General features: G+C 46.9%; 1 protein-coding gene across 1 annotated transcript; it reads right to left on the bottom strand.

Annotated features, from left to right (window-relative positions):
* Positions 1-96: 96 nt before the first annotated feature.
* On the bottom strand, positions 97-19155 carry LIN28A (lin-28 homolog A). Its single transcript, XM_016956893.4, has 4 exons — positions 18871-19155; positions 18211-18407; positions 4346-4530; positions 97-3588 (listed from the first exon to the last, which is right to left on the bottom strand). Exons 1-4 carry the CDS (start codon positions 18899-18901, stop codon positions 3372-3374), a joined length of 630 nt encoding a protein of 209 aa, XP_016812382.1. The 5' UTR covers positions 18902-19155; the 3' UTR covers positions 97-3371.
* Between the last annotated feature and the right edge of the window lie 377 nt (positions 19156-19532).

The following is a 19532-nucleotide window of genomic DNA, read 5'->3' on the forward strand; positions in this document are numbered from 1 at the left end:
ATTCATTCCTAACAAACTGGCTGAACAGAAAAACTTCTGAGTCCCAATCCAAGAAAGTGGGAGTTATCGGAAGGGCAAAAACATCTGACAAGGGGATGACAGTTTGAGTACCAATAAGTCTTTATTTATTCATTGTATTTTCCCAGGGAAAGGAGAAGGGAAGGGAAGAGTCAGCTTGTGTTAAAAAATGATTAGAAAATGGGAAAGGAAGTACCCAGTACAGCAAAATCAACCATCAAATAAACACACCCCAGTGATGGGGTCACCAAAGCCCAAAGGGGCTCAGTCTCCTGCAGTTCAGGAATGAGGGAAAAGGATCAGGAAAAAAACAGACAGGTACAGGCTTTCCTACCCTCCCGCCCCATAAATTCAAGATTTTACACAAAGCTTTGGTTTCTAGCAGTAAACATGGAGTTACATTCGTTCGTCTCCTATTAAACAATCTTGTGGCCACTTTGACATAAAGTTTCTAGCACCTGCATAAAAGTTCCTGAGTGACTTGGATATACATTCATATTCCCTTTCTTGGCCTCCTGACCCCACTTTCTACATGGAAGGCCCCCAATTGCATCTCTTTACTTTAGGATTAGAAATTAAAATTAAGGAGGTTTGATCCATCCAAAATACAGTACTGTGTTTTTGTTTTGTTTTGTTTTGTTTTGTTTTTTTTGAGACAGAGTCTTGCTCTGTAACCAGGCTGGAGTGCAGTGGTGCGATCTCAGCTCACTGCAACCTCTGCCTCCCGGGTTCAAGCGATTCCCCTGCCTCAGCCTCCTGAATAGCTAGGACTAAAGGTATGCACCACCACACTCGGCTAATTTTTTTGTATTTTAGTAGAGATGGGGTTTCACTGTGTTGGCCAGGATGGTTTTGAACTCGTGACCTTGTGATCCGCCCACCTCAGCCTTCCAAAGTGCTGGGATTACAGGTGTGAGCCACCGCGCCTGGGCTACAGCAGTGTCTTAAGTGTTTGGCATGAATACATCAAGAAATGGTCGGCCCAGCGTGGTGGCTCATGCCTGTAATCCCAGCACTTTGGGAAGCCAAGGTGGGCAGATCACCTGAGGTCAGGAGTTCCAGACCAGCCTGGACAACATGGTGAAACCCCGTCTCTACTAAAAATACAAAAATTAGCTGGGTGTGGCGGGTGCCTGAAATCCCAGCTACTCAGGAGGCTGAGGCAGGAGAATCGCTTGAACCCAAGAGGCAGAGGCTGCAGTGAGCCGATCATGCCACTGCACTCCAGCCTGGGCGACACAGCGAGACTCCATCTTAAAAAAAAAAAAAAAGAAAGAAAGAAATGGTAATGGTCTTGACTTAGGAGGTTGGGAACAAGGGATGGAGGGTTTTCCTAGCTTCAGTATTTTTGCATACATCATTTAAGAGTTGTGGAGACACTCCAAGCATGAAATGTGTATGTGTGTGGGTGTGTAAGTTTTCTTTTGGGGGTGAACAGAAAAGAGGGCAGGGTAGAAGACAAGTTTTTAGGACAGAAGATCTGGTCTAATAGGTAATAGGGGAAGGGGAATACAAAAGAAAGGATGGTTCAAGATCCCCACTTTAAGAAGAGGGCCCCCCAAACTAATGTTTCAGATCTTTTTGCCTGGTGCAGAACCTTCTGTCAAAGATGCTTTGGCTATTTTTCTCTCAATACAAAAAGAAGTTTGTAAACAAAACCCCCAAAGAACACGGAGAAAGACCAATACATTATATTTACACAAACTAGGCCACCTAGCAATCAACTTAGTGAAGTCCTACAAAGCCCAGACAAATACAGTAACTTGGGGGGCAGCATTTAGGGGAGACAAGAACCCAGGATCAGACACACACCACCCAATGCGTTCTATTGCATTTGTCCCGTTTCAACACAGTGAGGTAGGTTTGCGGTGATCTCACAGCATGTAAACGAAACCCCCTTTTTCTCCTTTAGCTACCATGACACTATTAATCACTACTGTAGCAGGGCAGGACACAGGCTCCAGGCACCACAAAGCCCTTGCTTGTGTGTCTCCCTGGAACCCGAAAATTTTGAAAGGTTAAGGATCTCACCTTACTTCATATATCCATCCCTCGACAGCACAGGATTAAGTACAGGGGTATTGATCTTTAAACTTATCCTTAGCAACTCTAGTTTTACAAACACACACACACCCTGTGGCACGTGGTAGGCCTAACCTAATCTGGTGAAGAACAGATCTGGAGATGTAAAGCACGTCCTGTGCCATAGGATTAGACAACCCTCACCTAATCTTGGCTTGCTCTCTGGCCTTTTCACCGGGCCCAGCCTCTCCTAGCCTCTGTGTACCACCATTTCCTGTTTAGACTAATTCCCAATCTTCCAGTAGAAGGCAATCAAGTCATGGGGCCACCCAGTTAAAACCTAGTCTCCCATAAAACATTTTCAAGGCAGAGGGGGTTTCAAGAGGACACTATGGCAGAAAAGCCAGCTCTTATTGGCAAAAATGAGGTAGTTCAATAGGCTGTGCACTCCAAATAGTTGCTCTCCACGGTGGCAAAAACAACAAAAAGTAATTCCTGCTGCGCAGACCTGGAGCTGCTGCCGGCTATCCCTGAGATTGCTCATGTACCTGAGAACACAGTGCAGGAAATGAGGGCCTTAGATTAAAATATACAAAAATACAAAACCAGAATATTTATATTAAGGAAAAAAAGTTAAAATGCACAAGATACGTCATTCGCACACAGCTAGTGCAGTTGGCATCCTGGAGAAAGTGGGACCCAAGGTGCAGTATCCAAGGGAGCAAATAAATAAAATCACATTGGCCCAGAATGGGGCGGGGGTGAGCATAGAGCAGCAGGTCTGCAGCTGTTCCCCCAAACACCCTTTTTGCCATCATCATTACCCATTGCTTGGGACAGCTGCCAGCACCCTATCCCAAAAGTGGGTATGAGGATACAAGATGTGAAAAAAAACAATGCTTAATCCTGAGAGATCTCCTTCCACAGAATGTAGTGGCTTGGCTCCATGAATCTGGTCTTATACTTAATCATTTCACTCTGGCATGGGAATTATATATCCTTCTTTAAAAGGAAAACAACTTCCCTATCCAGGCCACTTTCAAAAGCTGGAAATTCTGGGGATGGAGACTCAAAGTATGCAGGTTGTAGGGTGATTCCCCCCTCCTGGTTGCCCCCAGAACCCTCACTTGCATTTGGACAGAGCATGGTTGGAGTTCCTTTGACTCACCCTTTCCCCCCACCTAGAGGGAAGAAAGGGTGATGGTGTGAACCCAAGCCTGAGATACATGGCAGTGCCAACTAGCCCCAATGCACCCTATTCCCACTTTCTCCACTCTGCCTGCTCCTCGAAACTTCCTGATAGCAAAAGAATAGCCCCCACCCATTGTGGCTCAATTCTGTGCCTCCGGGAGCAGGGTAGGGCTATGGATTTCTTCTTCTTCCTCTCGAAAGTAGGTTGGCTTTCCCTGTGCACTAGGGCCCTGCTGGGCCTTCAGCGGACATGAGGCTACCATATGGCTGATGCTCTGGCAGAAGTGGCACTTCTTGGGCTGGGGTGGCAGCTTGCATTCCTTGGCATGATGATCTAGACCTCCACAGTTGTAGCACCTAGTACAAAGCAAGATCGTAAAAGTAAGAGAAAGGAGCAAGAAGAGGCCAGATGCCTCCCACGAATGAGGACACCTGGGCTCTGGTACAGGTTTGTCACTTACTTCCCTTCCCAGAGACCAAACTTCCCACTTGCAAAAGGAGGACTATTACTAAATGATCTCTAAGTCCTTTCCACATCTAATTGTCTAGGTGATCTCTTCAGATTCATGTCAACTTGAAAATACCAAGATACCAGAAATATAAGTTACTGACCCCAACTAGGAACTGCAACTTGGGGGATAGGAGAGATTCTTCCATACCCTTAATATAGGAGAAATTAAAGAAGCCAAATTATAGTAGCTGTTCAGAGCTAAGGGGCTTTAAGCCCAAGCAAGATTAAGGAAACCAGCCATTTGCAGACGAGGTAAAGCAGCAACAGATATAGATAATACTGTCTTGTCCCACCATTTGCAAATCTATGATCTCCTTTAATTCTAAAACCATCCTAGGATGTTAGTATCACTGCCTCACTTAACAATTGAGGCTTAGAGACCACAGAGCAAACTTACTTGTCCCAAGTAGAAGCACTAAGTCACCCCCAGTGGCCTCCTCACCTACTGCCCTTGCCCACACCTATTGCAGGCGCTCAGCCTTCCAGATGCTGCCAGGGACCACAGGCTTCCCTTTGTCTTTTGTAGTGTGACCCAAAAAGTGACAGGATTGGGAGACTGGGGATGACCTTAGCAACCTATATAAGCTGCCTTCCAATCCATACCTGTCTCCTTTTGATCTGCGCTTCTGCATGTTCTTTCCTTTTGGCCGCCTCTCACTCCCAATACAGAATACTCCACCAGGTCCGGTGACACGGATGGATTCCAGACCCTTGGCTGACTTCTTAAAGGTGAACTCCACTGCCTCACCCTCCTTCAAGCTGCGGAACCCTTCCATGTGCAGCTTACTCTGGTGAAGGGAAATGCAGTAAATTTTAACATTAATTTCCATTATTATACCAAAAGACAAGGAACTCTTATTCCTGTAGGGTAGGAATCAAATGTGATGGTACTCCTATTTTACTGGCAAGGAAACTGACTCAAAGAGTCACTACGATTAAGAACAACAAAGTCTACCAATACATTAACAAAAATCATAATTATATAAGCAGATGCCATGACATTTTTATAGCTATTCAGGTTTAAAGTTCTTAATAAAATAGAACAGAGGGCCGGGTACGGTGGCTCACACCTATAATCCTAGCACTTTGAGAGGCTGAGGCGGGAGGATCACCTGAAGTCAGGAGTTCGAGACCAGCTTGGCCAACATGGTGAAACTCTGTCTCTACTAAAAATAAAAAAAATTAGCTGGGCGTGGTGGCAGGCGCCTGTAATCCCAGCTACTTGGGAGACTGAGGCAGGAGAATTGCTTGAACCCAGGAAGCAAAGGTTGCAGTGAGCTGAGATCACACTATTGCACTCTAGCCTGGGCGACAGAGTGAGACTTTGTCTCAAAAACAAACAAACAAACAACAACAAACAGAAAAATTTGTAAATATAAGCATTTGGAAGAAATCAACAAATATAAAATTACGAAATTTAAAGTGTCACACTATAGAGGTTGCAGTGAGCCAAGATGGCGCCTTTGCACTCCAGCCTGGGCAACACAGCAAGACTTCGTCTCAAAAATAAATAAATAAATAAAATAAAAGTAAAAATAGCTGGGCATGGTGGCTCAGCCACACACGGTGGCTTACGCCTGTAACCCCAGCACTTTGGGAGGCTGAAGCAGGTGGATCACGAGGTCCGGAGTTCAAGACCAGCCTGGCCAACATGGTGAAACCCTGTCTCTACTAAAAATACAAAAATTAGCCGGGTGTGGTGGTGGGCGCCTGTAATCCCAGCTACTTGGGCAGTTGGGGCAGGAGAGTTGCTTGAACCCCGGAGGCAGAGGTTTCAGTGAGCCATCATGCCACTGTACTCTAGCCTGGTTGACAGAGCAAGACTCCATCTCAAAGAAATAAATAAAATAAAAATAAAATGTCACGCTATAAAGCACTGAAATATTCATTTTTCACGTAATGCCTCACTTAGTATTTATACCATCATCAAAAGACCAAATAAGTAGAATACTGGAAAAAATACAAAATCAAGTGGTATTTTTATAATCAAAGCAATATTATATGCCTTATTTAAAAAAGAAAAAAAAAAGGCCGGGTGCGCTGCCTCACGCCTGTAATCCCAGCACTTTGGGAGGCCAAGGCAGGGGATCACGAGGTCAGGAGAGTGAGACCACCCTGGCTAACACGGTGAAACCCCGTCTCTACTAAAAATACAAAAAATTAGCCAGGCGTGGTGGCGGGTGCCTGTAGTCCCAGCTACTCCGGAGGCTGAGGCAGGAGAATGGCATGAACCTGGGAGGCAGAGCTTGCAGTGAGCTGAGATCGCGCCACTGTATTCCAGCCTGGGTGACAGAGCAAGACTCCATCGCAAAACAAACAAACCAACAAACAAAAAAACAAACTCAAGATGCTCAATGATTTAAGAAATAATACTAATGGGCCGTGCGCAATGGCTCATGCCTGTAATCCCAGCACTTTGGGAAGCCGAGGCGGGCATATCACCTGAGGTCAGGAGTTTGAGACCAGCCTGACCAACATGGAGAAACCCTGTCTCTACTACTAAAAATACAAAATTAGCCAGGCGTGGTGGTGGGCATCTATAATCCCAGCTACTTGGGAGGCTGAGGTAGGAGAATCACTTGAACCCGGGAGGCGGAGGTTGCGGTGAGCCAAGATCGCGCCATTCTACTCTAGCCTGGGCAACAAGAACAAAAAAAAAAAAAAAAAAGAAAAGAAAAAGAAAAAAAAGGAAATCATAATAATGGCTGCAAAACATGTTAAAAAACCAAACAAACAGAATAGGCCAGGCACAGTGGCTCATGCCTGTCTGTAATCCCAGCACTTTGGGGAGGCTGAGGTGGGCAGATCACATGAATCCAGGAGTTCAACACCAGCCTGGCCTACGTGACGAAATGCCATTTCTACAAAAAACACAAAAATTAGCTGGGTGTGGTGCGCAGACCTGTAATCTCAGCTACTCGAGAGGCTGAGGCAATTGTTTGAACCCAGGAGGCAGAGGTTGCAGAGATGGCACCACTGTACTCCAGCCTGGGTGATGGAGCGAGACTCTGTCTGGCTCACCCCTGTAATCCCAGCAGAGGTGGGAGCATCGCTTGAGCCCATGAGGCGGAGGTTGTAGTGAGCCAAGATTATGCCACTGCATTCCAGCCTGGGCGACAGAGTAAGACCCTCTCTCAGAAACAAACAAAAACACCAAAACCCTCAGAATACATTTAACAAGGTAAAAAGCCTATATGAAGAAAAAACTCAAATATATTAAAGGAAAAAATGCAAAAACATACCACGATCTTGGATTGGAAGATTGAGTGATTCTAAAGGCTATGGGAAAATATAAATTGCCAAGAATACCAGATATTACAATTTAAATTGGATATAATCAGCAGTGTGGCAACTACAAAGGGAAAAACAGCAAGTTTACAGTGGAGAAAACTGGCAAATAATACCCTAGTCAAGTTCTTTGAGTTTAGATTTGCCTACAATGGGACACACATATCTTCTAATATGATGCACTAAGGACTTATGACTTTAAAAATGCACATCCTGAATCTAACCTTGAGGGAACATCAGACAAACCCAAACTGAGGGACATTCCTATAAAACAGGACTTCAAAAATGTCAAGGTCATAAAAAGACAAAGCCTGAAGAACTGAACAGTTCAATGCAATCCAAGATTCCAGACTGGATCTTGAAACAGGAAAAAAAAAAAAAAATAGGACAATTGACAAAATTTGCATATGGTATATAGATAAATGTACCAGTGTTTAATTTCCTGATTATGATTAGTGTACTGAAACGATGTAAGATTGATATTCCCAGCCAGGCACAGTGGCTGATGCCTGTAATCCCCAGCACTTTGGGAGGCCAAGATGGGCGGATTGCTTGAGCCCAGGAATTCGAGACCAGCTTGGGCAATATGGCAAAAACTCATCTCTACAAAATAATACAAAAATGAGCCAGGCACAGTGGTACACGCCTGTAGTCCCAGCTACTGGGGAGGCTGAGGTGGGAGGATCCCTTGAGCCCAGGAGGCAGAGGTTGCAGTGAGCAGAGATCACACAACTGTGCTCCAGGCTGGGTGACAGAGTGAGACCCTGTCTCAGAAAAAAAAAAAAAAGATAAATATTCCCATTCTTGGGAAATACGCACTGAAATATTTAGAGATAAAAGTGCTTACTGTCTCCAACTTATGGTTTAAAAAAAAAAAACTATCTGTAGCAAGATAGAGAATGATAAAGCAAATGGGGCAAAATGTTAAGAGTCAATGAATCTGGGTAGAGGTTATGTGGGAGTGTTGGGTATTGTTCTTGCAGCCTTTTTAAAGTTTGAAATTATATCAAAATAATGTTACCGAAAGACAGTATAACCCAAACAGATGGATCAGAGGATTAAAATGGAAAATCACAGAGATCTGAGAATATATGGAGAAATCAATAGGTAAGAAAAATAATTCAATAAATGCTGCTATAAAAATTAATAATCCATTTGGAAAGGAAGTCATATTCCTACAGACTTTGTATGATACATATGCAAAATACATTTCAGAGGATTTAAACACCTCATTGTTAAGAAAAATACTGAAAAGTTAAGACAGATAATCAGACTGGTAAAACTACAAAAATATACCATAAATCACTAAGAAAAAAGAATTACACAACATAATATAAGTAGATTATCAGTAGGAAGTCTTAGCACGACACATATACTCAGTATCTCATTGTTGCTTTAAAAAAATTGGGAATAACCTACTGGTTTATTTGAAGGGGAATGGTTGAATAAATATGGTACATCTATAATAATGAATACCACGCAGCCATTAAGAACAACGTAAAGTCTTTGGTTTGTTCACAGCCACATTTTGGTACCTGAAATAATGCCTAGCACATTTTTGAATGAATTAATGAAACAGGAGGCAGATTTTTAATCATTCAGCTGAGAAAGATTACCAAATAATATTGTTAAAAGAAAAAACAAAAAGCAAGATTTAGAACAATATGTATGGAATAATCCTATTAGAACACTGCACGTTTGTACCAAAATTTAAGGACACTGATATTTATAAAGCAGTTAGCAAACAGCCAGCAGCCATCAAGAAAAAAAAAAAAAAGTAGTTGTTCATACAGCTAGTTCTGTAGCAAAGCCAGGGTCAGATGAACCCAGAGTTCCTGATTTAAAGCTCAGAGCTCATTCTATCATGCCACTTACTGCACCACCAACTTGACATTAGCGGAGGTGACAGCATCTCAGACCCTACCCAGAATAGACTTCATTACAGCTTCATCTATTATAGTAAAACAACAGTGTCAAATATGTCAACAAGGAGTAGTCGTCATAGAAAATGGAGAAGCAAAAGGGATCACTGTGCACTTACCTAGTCCTGGCTCAAGGGAACATGAGTAAGTAGCATTAGTATTTTATGCTGGTGGCTGGGGGGTAATATTCCAAACTGGAACTTAAATGAAACATGCTCTTCATCAAGATGAAGGAACCACAGATTCCTTATCACTTAATTTTTTTTTTTTTTTTGAGAAAGTCTTGCTCTGTCGCCCAGGCTGAAGTGCAGTGACACGATCTCAGCTCACTGCAACCTCCGCCTCCTGGGTTTAAGCGATTCTTCTGGGTTTAAGCTAGGACTACAGGCGCACACCACCACACCCAGCTAATTTTTGTATTTCTAGTAGAGACAGGGTTTCACCTTATTGGCCAGGCTGGTCTCAAACTCCTGACCTCATGCCTCCTAAAGTGCTGGGATTACACACCATGCTCGGCCAAATTTTTGTTTTAAGATGATATTGCAGGCCGGGTGCAATACCTCTCTCGCTGTTTCACAGTAACCACCCTGAGTTTAAAGTTAGATTTGTAAGGTCGGGCATGGTGGCTCACAACTGTAATCCCAGCAATTTGGGTGGCTGAGGCAGGTGGATCCTGAGCTTGAGGCTCAGGAGTTGGAGACCAGCCTGGGCAACAGGGCGAAACCCTGTTCTCTACAAAATAATACAAAAATTAGCTCAGCATGGTGGCATGTGCCTGTGGTACCAGCTACTTGGGAGGCTGAGGTAGAAGGATCGCTTGAATCTGGGAGGCAGAGCTTGCAGTGAGCTGAGGTCGCGCCACTGCACTCCTGCCTGGGTGAGAGAGCAAGAACCCACCTCAAAAAATAAAGATTATGTTAGATTTGACTTATTTTTTATTGAGCGGGGTGGGACAAGAGATGCAATTAGTGGGTGAGTTGGGAGGTCCTAGAGGAGCCAGACCAAGAGCCTTCTGGACCCAAGCAATTCCAGCTTCATTTGCTTGCCCAGCTTGTCTTAGGCTGGGACACTCCTAGTTCTAGCTGTGATTCAGCAGGTAAATAGTTAAGAACAAGGGTTGATTGAGTCTGATGGCCTGTTCCCTCCTTTCTTTAATCATCTATAAAATGGAGTAAATACTAATTTTATGGTAGTGCTGTGAGGTTTTACACATGAAAAGTAGTTAGCACTTCGCCTGCTACACATAAATCCTCAGGGAGTGGCAATTATCAACCTCTTCACACTGGATGGCGCGGGTTAACAGAGAGAACTAAGTGCCAAGCATCTGGTTTTATCCTAACTAGCTATAGAAACTTAGAAGAATATCCCCTCTCTAAGCCCCAGTTTACTGGAGAGTAACACCTTCCTCTATGGACACCTCATAGGTTTATTTTAAGAGGATCATATAAATGGGGACATGCAACAAGAAATTGACTAGTCCTCTCAGGTCACTCACTGCATCACTGGAGGATCTGAGGTCTAAGACTTTTACAGAGTAAACCCTCACCCCTGCAGGCACCTCAGTGTAATCAAGAGATTTAAACTGGTGGTCTCCAGGGGTGGCTCCCTGCCCTCCTCCCCCGCCCCTTTCTAAAACACATAGTTTGAATTCCTCTCTTATCAGATAGGTAATCAGCGTGCAGCCCCACAGAGCCAGCCTCCCAGGGCCTGCATCTGAAAAGCGCCTGAAATTCTTGTACCACCCCCATTCCACCCCCAACCACACACAAAGCAGGGCCCCGCCCCCTTCCCCATCCCCTCCAAAAAGAAAAGACCTTAGGGGGAGGGGCATGGCCTGAGCTCCCCCAGTAGAGCCCAGCCCCAGGAAACAAAGAGTTGACACTGGCTGGTTCTGGTGGTCAGATTCCTGGAGTTCCAAGGAGCAGATCTCTCTTGCATCCCCCTCTCCCTCCTCCCCACATTCAACACTTTCTTCCTTCCTCTCTATGTTGGGGTTATGGTCACGGTGAGAGAACTAGATATAGAAAATTCTTCCTTCCCCAGGCAGTCTTGCTCACTTCATGGATAGAACCAAACAGGACCCCCTCCCCTTGGGTCTCTTCAGTCCAATCCTGAATTATTGATTCAGATAAATTATTTTAAAGGGGAGGGGGAGAGAAGCCATGACCCATATCATCCTTTCCCAATTTCTTCAAGTTAGGACTGTGGGGAGCCTACATGGGCCTACTGTGTTGGGGAATGTGGCATCAGACAACAGACAGCATTTCTTTTTCTTTTTTTTTTTTTAAAAGTCTGGCTCTGTTGCCCAGGCCGGAGTGCAGTGGCAGGAGTGCAGTGGCACAATCTCGGCTCACTGCACGCTCCGCCTCCCGGGTTCACGCCATTCTCCTGCCTCAGCCTGCCGAGTAGCTGGGACTACAGGCTCCTGCCATTCCTGGCTAATTTTTTGTACTTTTAGTAGAGACAGGGTTTCACCACGTTAGCCAGGATGGTCTCGATCTCCTGACCTCATGATCTACCCGCCTCGGCCTCCCAAAGTGCTGGGATTAAAGGCGTGAGCCACCGCGCCCACCCCAAGCATTTCTTTTTCTTTTTTTGATAACAGGGAAGGAATCTCTCCAGTTAAAGTACTTAGGCCTTCTGATCCCTTCTTAATACCTCAGTAATTGCCTGCCTTACCCTATCCAACCCACACCAAGTACCTCATCCCAGCTTCAATTTATGCCTTTACAAGCTTAGAGATAGAATGAGCCTTAGGGGTCACTTAGGAAATGTGGAGTTAAAAATAAAACAAAACATTATAAAAGAAAAAAGTATGAAGAGAAAAAAAAAAAACAACACAAAGGAACCTAAGTGTCCTTTCTACAGAAGTGGCAACAGAATTTCAGGGTACTTGCTACAGTTGTGCAGATTAAAGCTGGGGTTCTTGGCTCTTCTGCAAGAGGCTATTCCAGCTCTTCTTCCAGGGCCATTCCAGCCGGAAGATTCCGTAGTGCAGGTCTCTACCTCAATTCTAGGTTCCTAGCTTGCACAAGCATTTGTTGAATGTCTAAGTACTATGCAAAATAACTGTTACTAATTGATTCTTACTGTAGGCTAAGTGGCATTCTAACCACTTTACGTGTTGTAACTCATTTAACCCTTATATCAAACTGGTGCAGTGGGGTGATATGAAGACCCTCATTTTACAGCTTGAGGACATGGAGGCAGAGGGGTTAATAAGCACCTTGGTTAAAGTCGCAGTAAGAGGCAAGAGCTGAGCTGAGTGCAGCTGGCCTAACTCTCCCCAGTGCAATTCATTATGATGCAAGTCACATATATAATTGAAAACTTTCTAGTAGCTACGTTTAAAAAAGCAGATGATGAAAGTAATTTTAATGATTCAGTCCTGTGGTGTCACATCCCTATCTTAGCTTCATTCCTGGAGGTAAGATTTGGTAAGGGAGAACCAACCGGTTCTCCCAGAAGCAGTTATTCGATGGTGTGTGTGTCAAGGAGGGTGTGTGTCAAGGAGGTTGGTGAAAGGGGTGTCTGGAACAGAAGGCTGCAGGCAGCCAATCCTTCTGATCCCCTCTGCTCAGCCACAGCCAGGCCCTGTAGCTCCTGCCTGGAGTTCTCCACCAGATGGCGCTGCTCAGCCTGTCTGCCCAAAGGTAAGCCCGAGGGCGCCTATACCAGGAGGTACTGAGTGGCCCGCTACCTGGTCTGAGCTGTGAACTCAAGTGTTCGGGTAGATTTATCTCCACAGCTCCTTAGGGCAGTCATCTTGTCCTCCCCGTCCCACCCTGCCCCCACCCAACCACCGGCTCGATCAGGGATAAGAATGAAAGCTTCCTAGACTTTTAGGCCAGAAACTCAGTTCTTATATTCTACTGCTTAGAAAAGCCAAGTCCTGTCTAAATTAAATAACCCCACGCTGGGCCAGTCATGGTGGCTCACGCCTGTAAACCCAGCACTTTGGGAGGCGGAAGTAGGCGGATCACCACGAGGTCAGGAGTTCGAGACCAGCCTGGCTAACGTGGTGAAACCCCGTCTCTACTAAAAATACAAAAAATTAGCCGGGCATGGTGGCAGGTGCCTGTAATCCCAGCTACTCGGGTGGCTGAGGCAGGAGAATCGCTCGAACCTGGGAGGTGGAGGTTGCAGTGAGCTAAGACGGCACCACTGCACTCCAGCCTGGGAAACAGAGAGAGATTCCGTCTCAAAAAAAATAAAAAACCTCGATGCTGAGATCATGTTAAATAAGTTTGTATCAACTGTGTATTCTCCCCCAACTCCTTTGACCTCCCACTCTGACTATGTGGCCAGTGGTTGCTATTCATGCCTGCAGGAAGACAGGAGGCATAGTTTTACCTAGGGCAGTTACTCCAAAAAACAAGAATTCCAATAGAGTATGATTAGCAATGTTCAAAAACTAAATGGCCCTGGTGAATGTTACTGAAAACCACTTGTAAGGCAGGCAGCAGTGTCAACAACCAGAGGGTAGAAACGTCCCATATTTGAAGTTTTGTTCAGGATGGTATCACAGCCTTTACTTTACACTGTCGCCGGGCATGGTGGCTCATGCCTGTAATCCCAGCACTTTGGGAGTCCCAGGCAGGTGGATCACTTGAGGTCAGGAGTTTGAGACCAGCCTGGACAACATGGCGAAACCCCTTCTCTACTAAAAATACTAAAATTAGCTGGGTGTGGTGGTGTACATCTGTAATCCCAGCTACTTGGGAGGCTGAGGCAGGAGAATTGCTTGAACCCAAAAGTCGGAAGTTGCAGTGAGCCGAGTTCGTGCCACTGCACTCCAGCCTGGGCGACAGAGCAAGACTCTATCTCAAAAAATAAAAATAAAAATAACAAAAAAGACATTGTCTAGAAGCATGTCTCAGAAAGAAGAGGACCCCAGAAGATTCCACAATGTCTTCATGAACCTTCCTACCTCTCTACCAACTTTCTGAAAAATCGAGTCAATTTATTTTTAAGCTGCCTTTTCTTATTAAGACAGAAATAACTCATGGATGGCCACTAAATCTGTGGCTTCCACTCTATCAACAAAAACGAGAGGAACCTCTCTGGGCTCCGAGTGGTGATCTACCCATATTCACTCCACAAACTTTCATAGTGCTATGTTGTGCCCAGGCCATGTTCTATGTTGTGCCCAGCCCAGAAAGCGAGCAGCTACAGTTGACACCCCTCAGTATCTCTAGTCTTTTTCTCTGAACAAAGATCTCTGCCAACATGGACCCCAGACTGCTGAGTGTACTTCTGATTCACCAAGGTCTTCAAGATGCCCCTTTTCTTATTCATTCCTCAGCCCACCAAGTGCATACTAGAAAATTAACCAGGCAGCTAAGTTCCTCCCTTCAAAGAGCTTATGGGTTACATAGAGAAGGGTATAAGACCAGTACCTCAATAACTAGACATGAGGTGAGTAATCAGAGGTGCAGTGTTACAAACCAGGAGGAAAGATTCCGTATATTTCCCCACCCGCCCCCGCAACCCTGCCACCAAACCCAGCAGTCCTAACCTAGACCCTGAATAAGGTTGCTCTTACCACCTCCTCACTCATGGCTTTCAGAAAAAGAAGGCCACCTGGCTTCAGGGCAATTTCAGCAGTTGTCTAGGTATTGAAAACCTTTCTCCTAACCCAACTTGGTCCCTTGGTCAAATCTGGGCTTTTGACTCCAAGTCTTCTAATATAGCATTTTAGCCAGAAGGCCAATTTAAACACATTTGAGATTGAAACATATCTGGGTCCTGAGGAGCTATGGGAAAGCAGGGAACTTTTCTTATTTCCAAATTTCTATAAATCTTGAGAGTTTGCAAATTGGGCCACAGGAAACATGAGTTAAGCCAAAACTCTAAAAATGGCGCAAAATGAGGATTTTTGAATTCTTGATGAATCTCAGGAAAATAGTTGATAGTTTAGCTTTCTTGTTCCAGCTTTCCTATATAACTGTGTTTCTCAAGCAGGGATGAGATTTTGACTCCAAGGGGACATTTGACAATGTATGGAGATGTTTTTTGTTGTCATACCTAAGATGCAACTGGCTTCTAGTGGGTAGAGACCAGGAATACTGCTGTACATCCTATAATACATAGGACAGACTCCCCAGAACAAATTATCCTGCTCAAAACATGTCAATAGTGCTGAAGTCGAGAAACTCTAATTTAAGGGCTTGCTATCTATTTCCCTAACTCTAGAGACAGGCAGATTTCTAGATCTAAAGATGTGTACCTAAGGAAAAGAGTTGTTATAGAAATCTCTTTGCTTTGTGTTTTGTTGTTGTTTTGCTTAGTTTTTGGCTGGGGGTGGGCTTTTCCCCCCACTCATCTACTCTTGAAGAGGATATTACAGCATTTGGGAGAGAGCATAAGAACATTAGTTAACAGGGCATTGGGATCCTAATAACCCCAACTTTGGAAAGGAAAAGAAAATGTTTTTAAATTGCCTTTCCCCCTTCCTCTTTATTTGCAAAGGGGCTCCCTGACCCCCTCCCTCTGGTAGATGCTATCTTAGGACAATTACCTTCTCACCAGCCCACCCCAACCCCAGGGTGCCCAACCCCAGCAGCCAAATAATGGGAAGTTTTGTTAAAGATTTCTTACTCTCTGCTTCAGGAACACTTTCCTCCTCCCCCAGTAAACAATTTATCCTGTGTTTACTAAATTCCTTTACCATAAGATTTCCAGAGAGTCATTTCTAATTTCACAAATGCAGAAGGGTGGTGGCTCACGCCTGTAATCCCAGCACTTTGGGAGGCCAAGGCGGGCGGATCATCTGAGGTCAGGAGTTTGAGACCAGCCTGACCAACATGCAGAAACCCCGTTTTTACTAAAAATACAAAAAATTAGCTGAGCGTGGTGGCACATGCCTGTAATCCCAGCTACTCAGGAGGCTGAGGCAGGAGAATCACTTGAACCTGGGAGGTGGAGGTTGCGGTGAGTGGAGATCATGCCATTGCACTCTGGCCTGGCCAACAAGAGCCAAACACCATCTCAAAAAAAAAAAAAAAAAAAAAAAAAGCAACAAAAAACAAACAAACAAACAAACAAAAAACAAGTGCAAAGACTGGAATCACTAATCTAACTTACGGTTAAGGTGGGGTTGGAGGACCCCTGACCCAAGCCTTCCTGGCATGCTACCATTATCAGAGCTACCAGGTAAAGGCTCAGGGAATTTCCACCCATCATTGTGCTTTGTGAGTAGAATGGGAAGAGCTGGGGATTAGAGAGACAAATTCTTAATTCTCTTCCAGCTCAGCTCCCTCTTGACAACTTACTCAACCATGGGTTCCTGGATGTTCCAAGAGCCTAAAATCCAGAGTATTTCCAAGCCAGCACATCTGACCCAGCACGGTGTAGACTCAACGCCTGCTCTATGCCATCCAATAGTTTCCCAATTGCTCTAGATCCTAAGATGAAGCCTGCTGAGGCCCAAGTCCCCATTTGCTCAAACAAACAAACAAAACAAAAAAACACCTTCCTTGGGCTATGTATATCACCAAGGAACCCAGAAGATGAGGGGATACATTCCCCTCAGCCCCTCCCTATCTGGCAGCCTTTGGATGGGAGATGAGAAAACGTTGCGTCTGACTCTTTTATTCCAGCCTCCCAAAGTTGGGGGAGCTGTCCAGTCCCCAGACCAGGAAAGATTTTAATCTCTTTGTGATCAGATAAATGGGAGAGTGGGGGAGGCTTGCTACCCTGCTGAGGAGGGCCATTCAAAGCTGGTTCCTGTAATAAAGTGATTTAATAGAACTAAAGAGGCCAATTCCCTTCTTTCTCCCACAATTACTTCCTGTGGGTTATCATTCACATATGTAAATGAGACAGAGGAGGGAGAAAAGCCACCAGTGGGAAACTAGCTGTCTAATGGGGGGTTGGGGAAATAAGGGTGCTGCAAGGGGGCAGCTCAGTATCCTGCTGCAGGTCCTCTTGGCAGATGTTCAAGTAGCCCACTGACCCCATGGCCCCAACAGTAAGTGGTGGCTCCCCATCTCCCTGCGTCTATTTCCCTTGTTTGTTCCTCACTGAAGGCTGTGCTCAAAGACGTCCCTGCTGCCTCCAACTAGTCTACCCAGCATCTCCCTTCCCTACCCCTCCCCCAAAGAATGCCATCCCTTCAGGCTCCAACCCTTAATCCCCACATCCTCCTTTCCCCTCCCCCACACCTCCTAAAGCCAACCTCCCTTAAGTAACCCCTCCCTGCCCGGCCTGGGTGTCAACCTACACGATCTGGGATTAGCAATTTCTTCTTTCCAGATCCAGCTCCAAACCTCCAAAGATGGAAGGGCCATAGGCAGCAAGCAACTTCCTTTCCATGGTCTTTATGGGTAGCTGGTGGCCCAGGACCACCGGAATGCCTCTAGGATATTCAGGAAGGGGAAGCCTGGGAGGAGGGAGACCTGAAGTCTCTGGCTCCTTGTTTGAGGCCAGGAATGTTAAGACAGCAATCAATGGCTGTCTGGGGCCATAAATGCCAAGCGGAGAATAGGACCAGAGGCCAGCCTCCCTTCACCCCCTGCCCTGCGACACTGAATTTCACCCCCTACTGTGCTGCCCTGCTTTAACTGAGAACTTGGGGTTGTGACCTACCAACTTCCCTCCCAGCCTGGCCCAGGAATGTAAGGAAGGCCTGGGCTCTTTGGGTTTTCCTTCCTCACGGGAACTGGACAGCAAAGACCCCAGTCCTGAGCTTTCAAGCCCCCACAGGGATCCTTCAGGGATCTGCCAAACCCAGTTTTTAGTGACCAGCCAGGTGAGGTCTGCATTAAAAAGGGGATGAGGCTGACTTCTCGGCTTTATGCCCCTTGGGTCCAGTAGCCAGTTGCCCTCACTCTCTCCCGCCTTCTGAGCTCCATTCAGACGTTGGAGGAGCTGGGCTCCCGGCTCAGGCCCGGCATGTGCTTCCCTGGCCGGCCTGCTCGCCCTCCCCCCACCGGCAAGCACAATACAACCTTAGTTTCTGCCACATGGGGTCACCTCCCTGCCCCCTGCCCCTTCCCAGGGGAAAGAGGTAATAGACACGTGGTAAGCCGGAGGGGTTCCCGGAAGGGGGCGGGGGTGCTGATAATTGGTGCTGCCTCCCACTACTCCCCCACGAGATAGTTAACAGGGACTCAGAATTGGGGTGCCGAAGCAAAGACAGGGACGTATAATGAGGGCTCCCGATGGCCCTCAATTCAACTGCGAGCCCGGAGCCCACCCGTGGATATGGGCGCCTAGACGCCCTTCCCTGGGCAAAGTTACCGGAATCAGTCTCACCTGGTGCACAAAGACATCCACTGGGGGGTCGAGCGCGACCCCGGCGCGGGCGGTCATGGACAGGAAGCCGAACCCCATGCGCACGTTGAACCACTTACAGATGCCCGCACCGTGCAGCAGCTGAGGCTCGTCCGCCGCCCGGGCCGCGTCCTCCGGCGCCTCCTCGGGCGCCTCTTCTGCCGCCTTGGCGCAGCCACCTGGAGAGAGGGAGGGCCGGGCACTTAGCTGGGGGGCACGGGATCAGAGGGCCGTCTCGGGCCCCAGGCAGGGAGACCCGAGTGTCCAGCCCCACAAGTGGACAGCCAGGAGGGGTCAGCTACCAAGCAACAGAAGAGAAGAAACCTATCCCGGTCGCCTCCCGCGTTCCCCTAGCGTACACCGGGACAGCAGTGCCCCGAAAGTTTTGCTCCTCTTCCCACAACGCGTTTCCCAGAGACTCACGGCGGGACAAGCCTCTCCCCTCCATCCACCCACGTAGTCTGGCGCGCACGCCACTGGGACACCAAGGTTCCTTGCCCCAGAGACGGCCCTATGAAGCAGAAGGCCGCACCGTCTTGGGGTCCTTTGGGCAGCATAGGACTCAGTTCCCCACCTCCCTTCTACGTGGCTCCTGGCCGCCCCTGAATCCTAAAGTGTCCCCGCTAAGTCCCGAGCTCGAACCTGCAAACTGCTGGTTGGACACGGAGCCCATGGTCGTCGGCTGAGCCCGTGGCCCCGGGCCCCTGGTCGGGTGGCTGCTGGCCCCGGAGAAGTCCGAAGGCAAAGGGTTGGTCCGGAGCAGAAGCTGCTACATCTTCCCCCGCACAATAGCGGTGGGAGGGCCCACGGCTTTTCAAAGGCTCCCAAATTCTAAAAGACAATGACCCAACCCCCCGCGGGCAGCCCCCTCCCCTCCCCTCCCTCTCCTTTCCCCTCCCTTTCCCTCCGGCTCCAGCTCCGGCCCTCCCCCACCACTCCGGTCTCTGACACCTCTGGGGTGTCCCTTCTCAGAACCTTGAGGTTTGACACCCCCTCCCCACACGCACATCTGGAGATGGGTCTGTCTGCCCTAGAAGACTTGAGTACCCCAGAATTTGGGATCCTGCACTTTGGACTCAGTAGGGATCCCCAAAGCAGATACAGGTGGGGGACCTGGTGGGGGGGGTAGTTTTAAAACCACGTGACTGCACACACATACACCACCCCCACCCCCCGCGCAGATAATTATACATTCCAGAGAGTTGGGGGAGGGAGGTGTGAGCCTGGCGGCGCTGGCCAATCAGAAACACAAACCACCTGTCAAGGGAGAAATGAATGGGCCCTCCCCCTCCCCCAGCCCTTGA

This window comes from Pan troglodytes, chromosome 1 (genome assembly GCF_028858775.2).
Source record: "Pan troglodytes isolate AG18354 chromosome 1, NHGRI_mPanTro3-v2.0_pri, whole genome shotgun sequence".
NCBI classification, from domain to species: Eukaryota; Metazoa; Chordata; class Mammalia; order Primates; family Hominidae; genus Pan; species Pan troglodytes.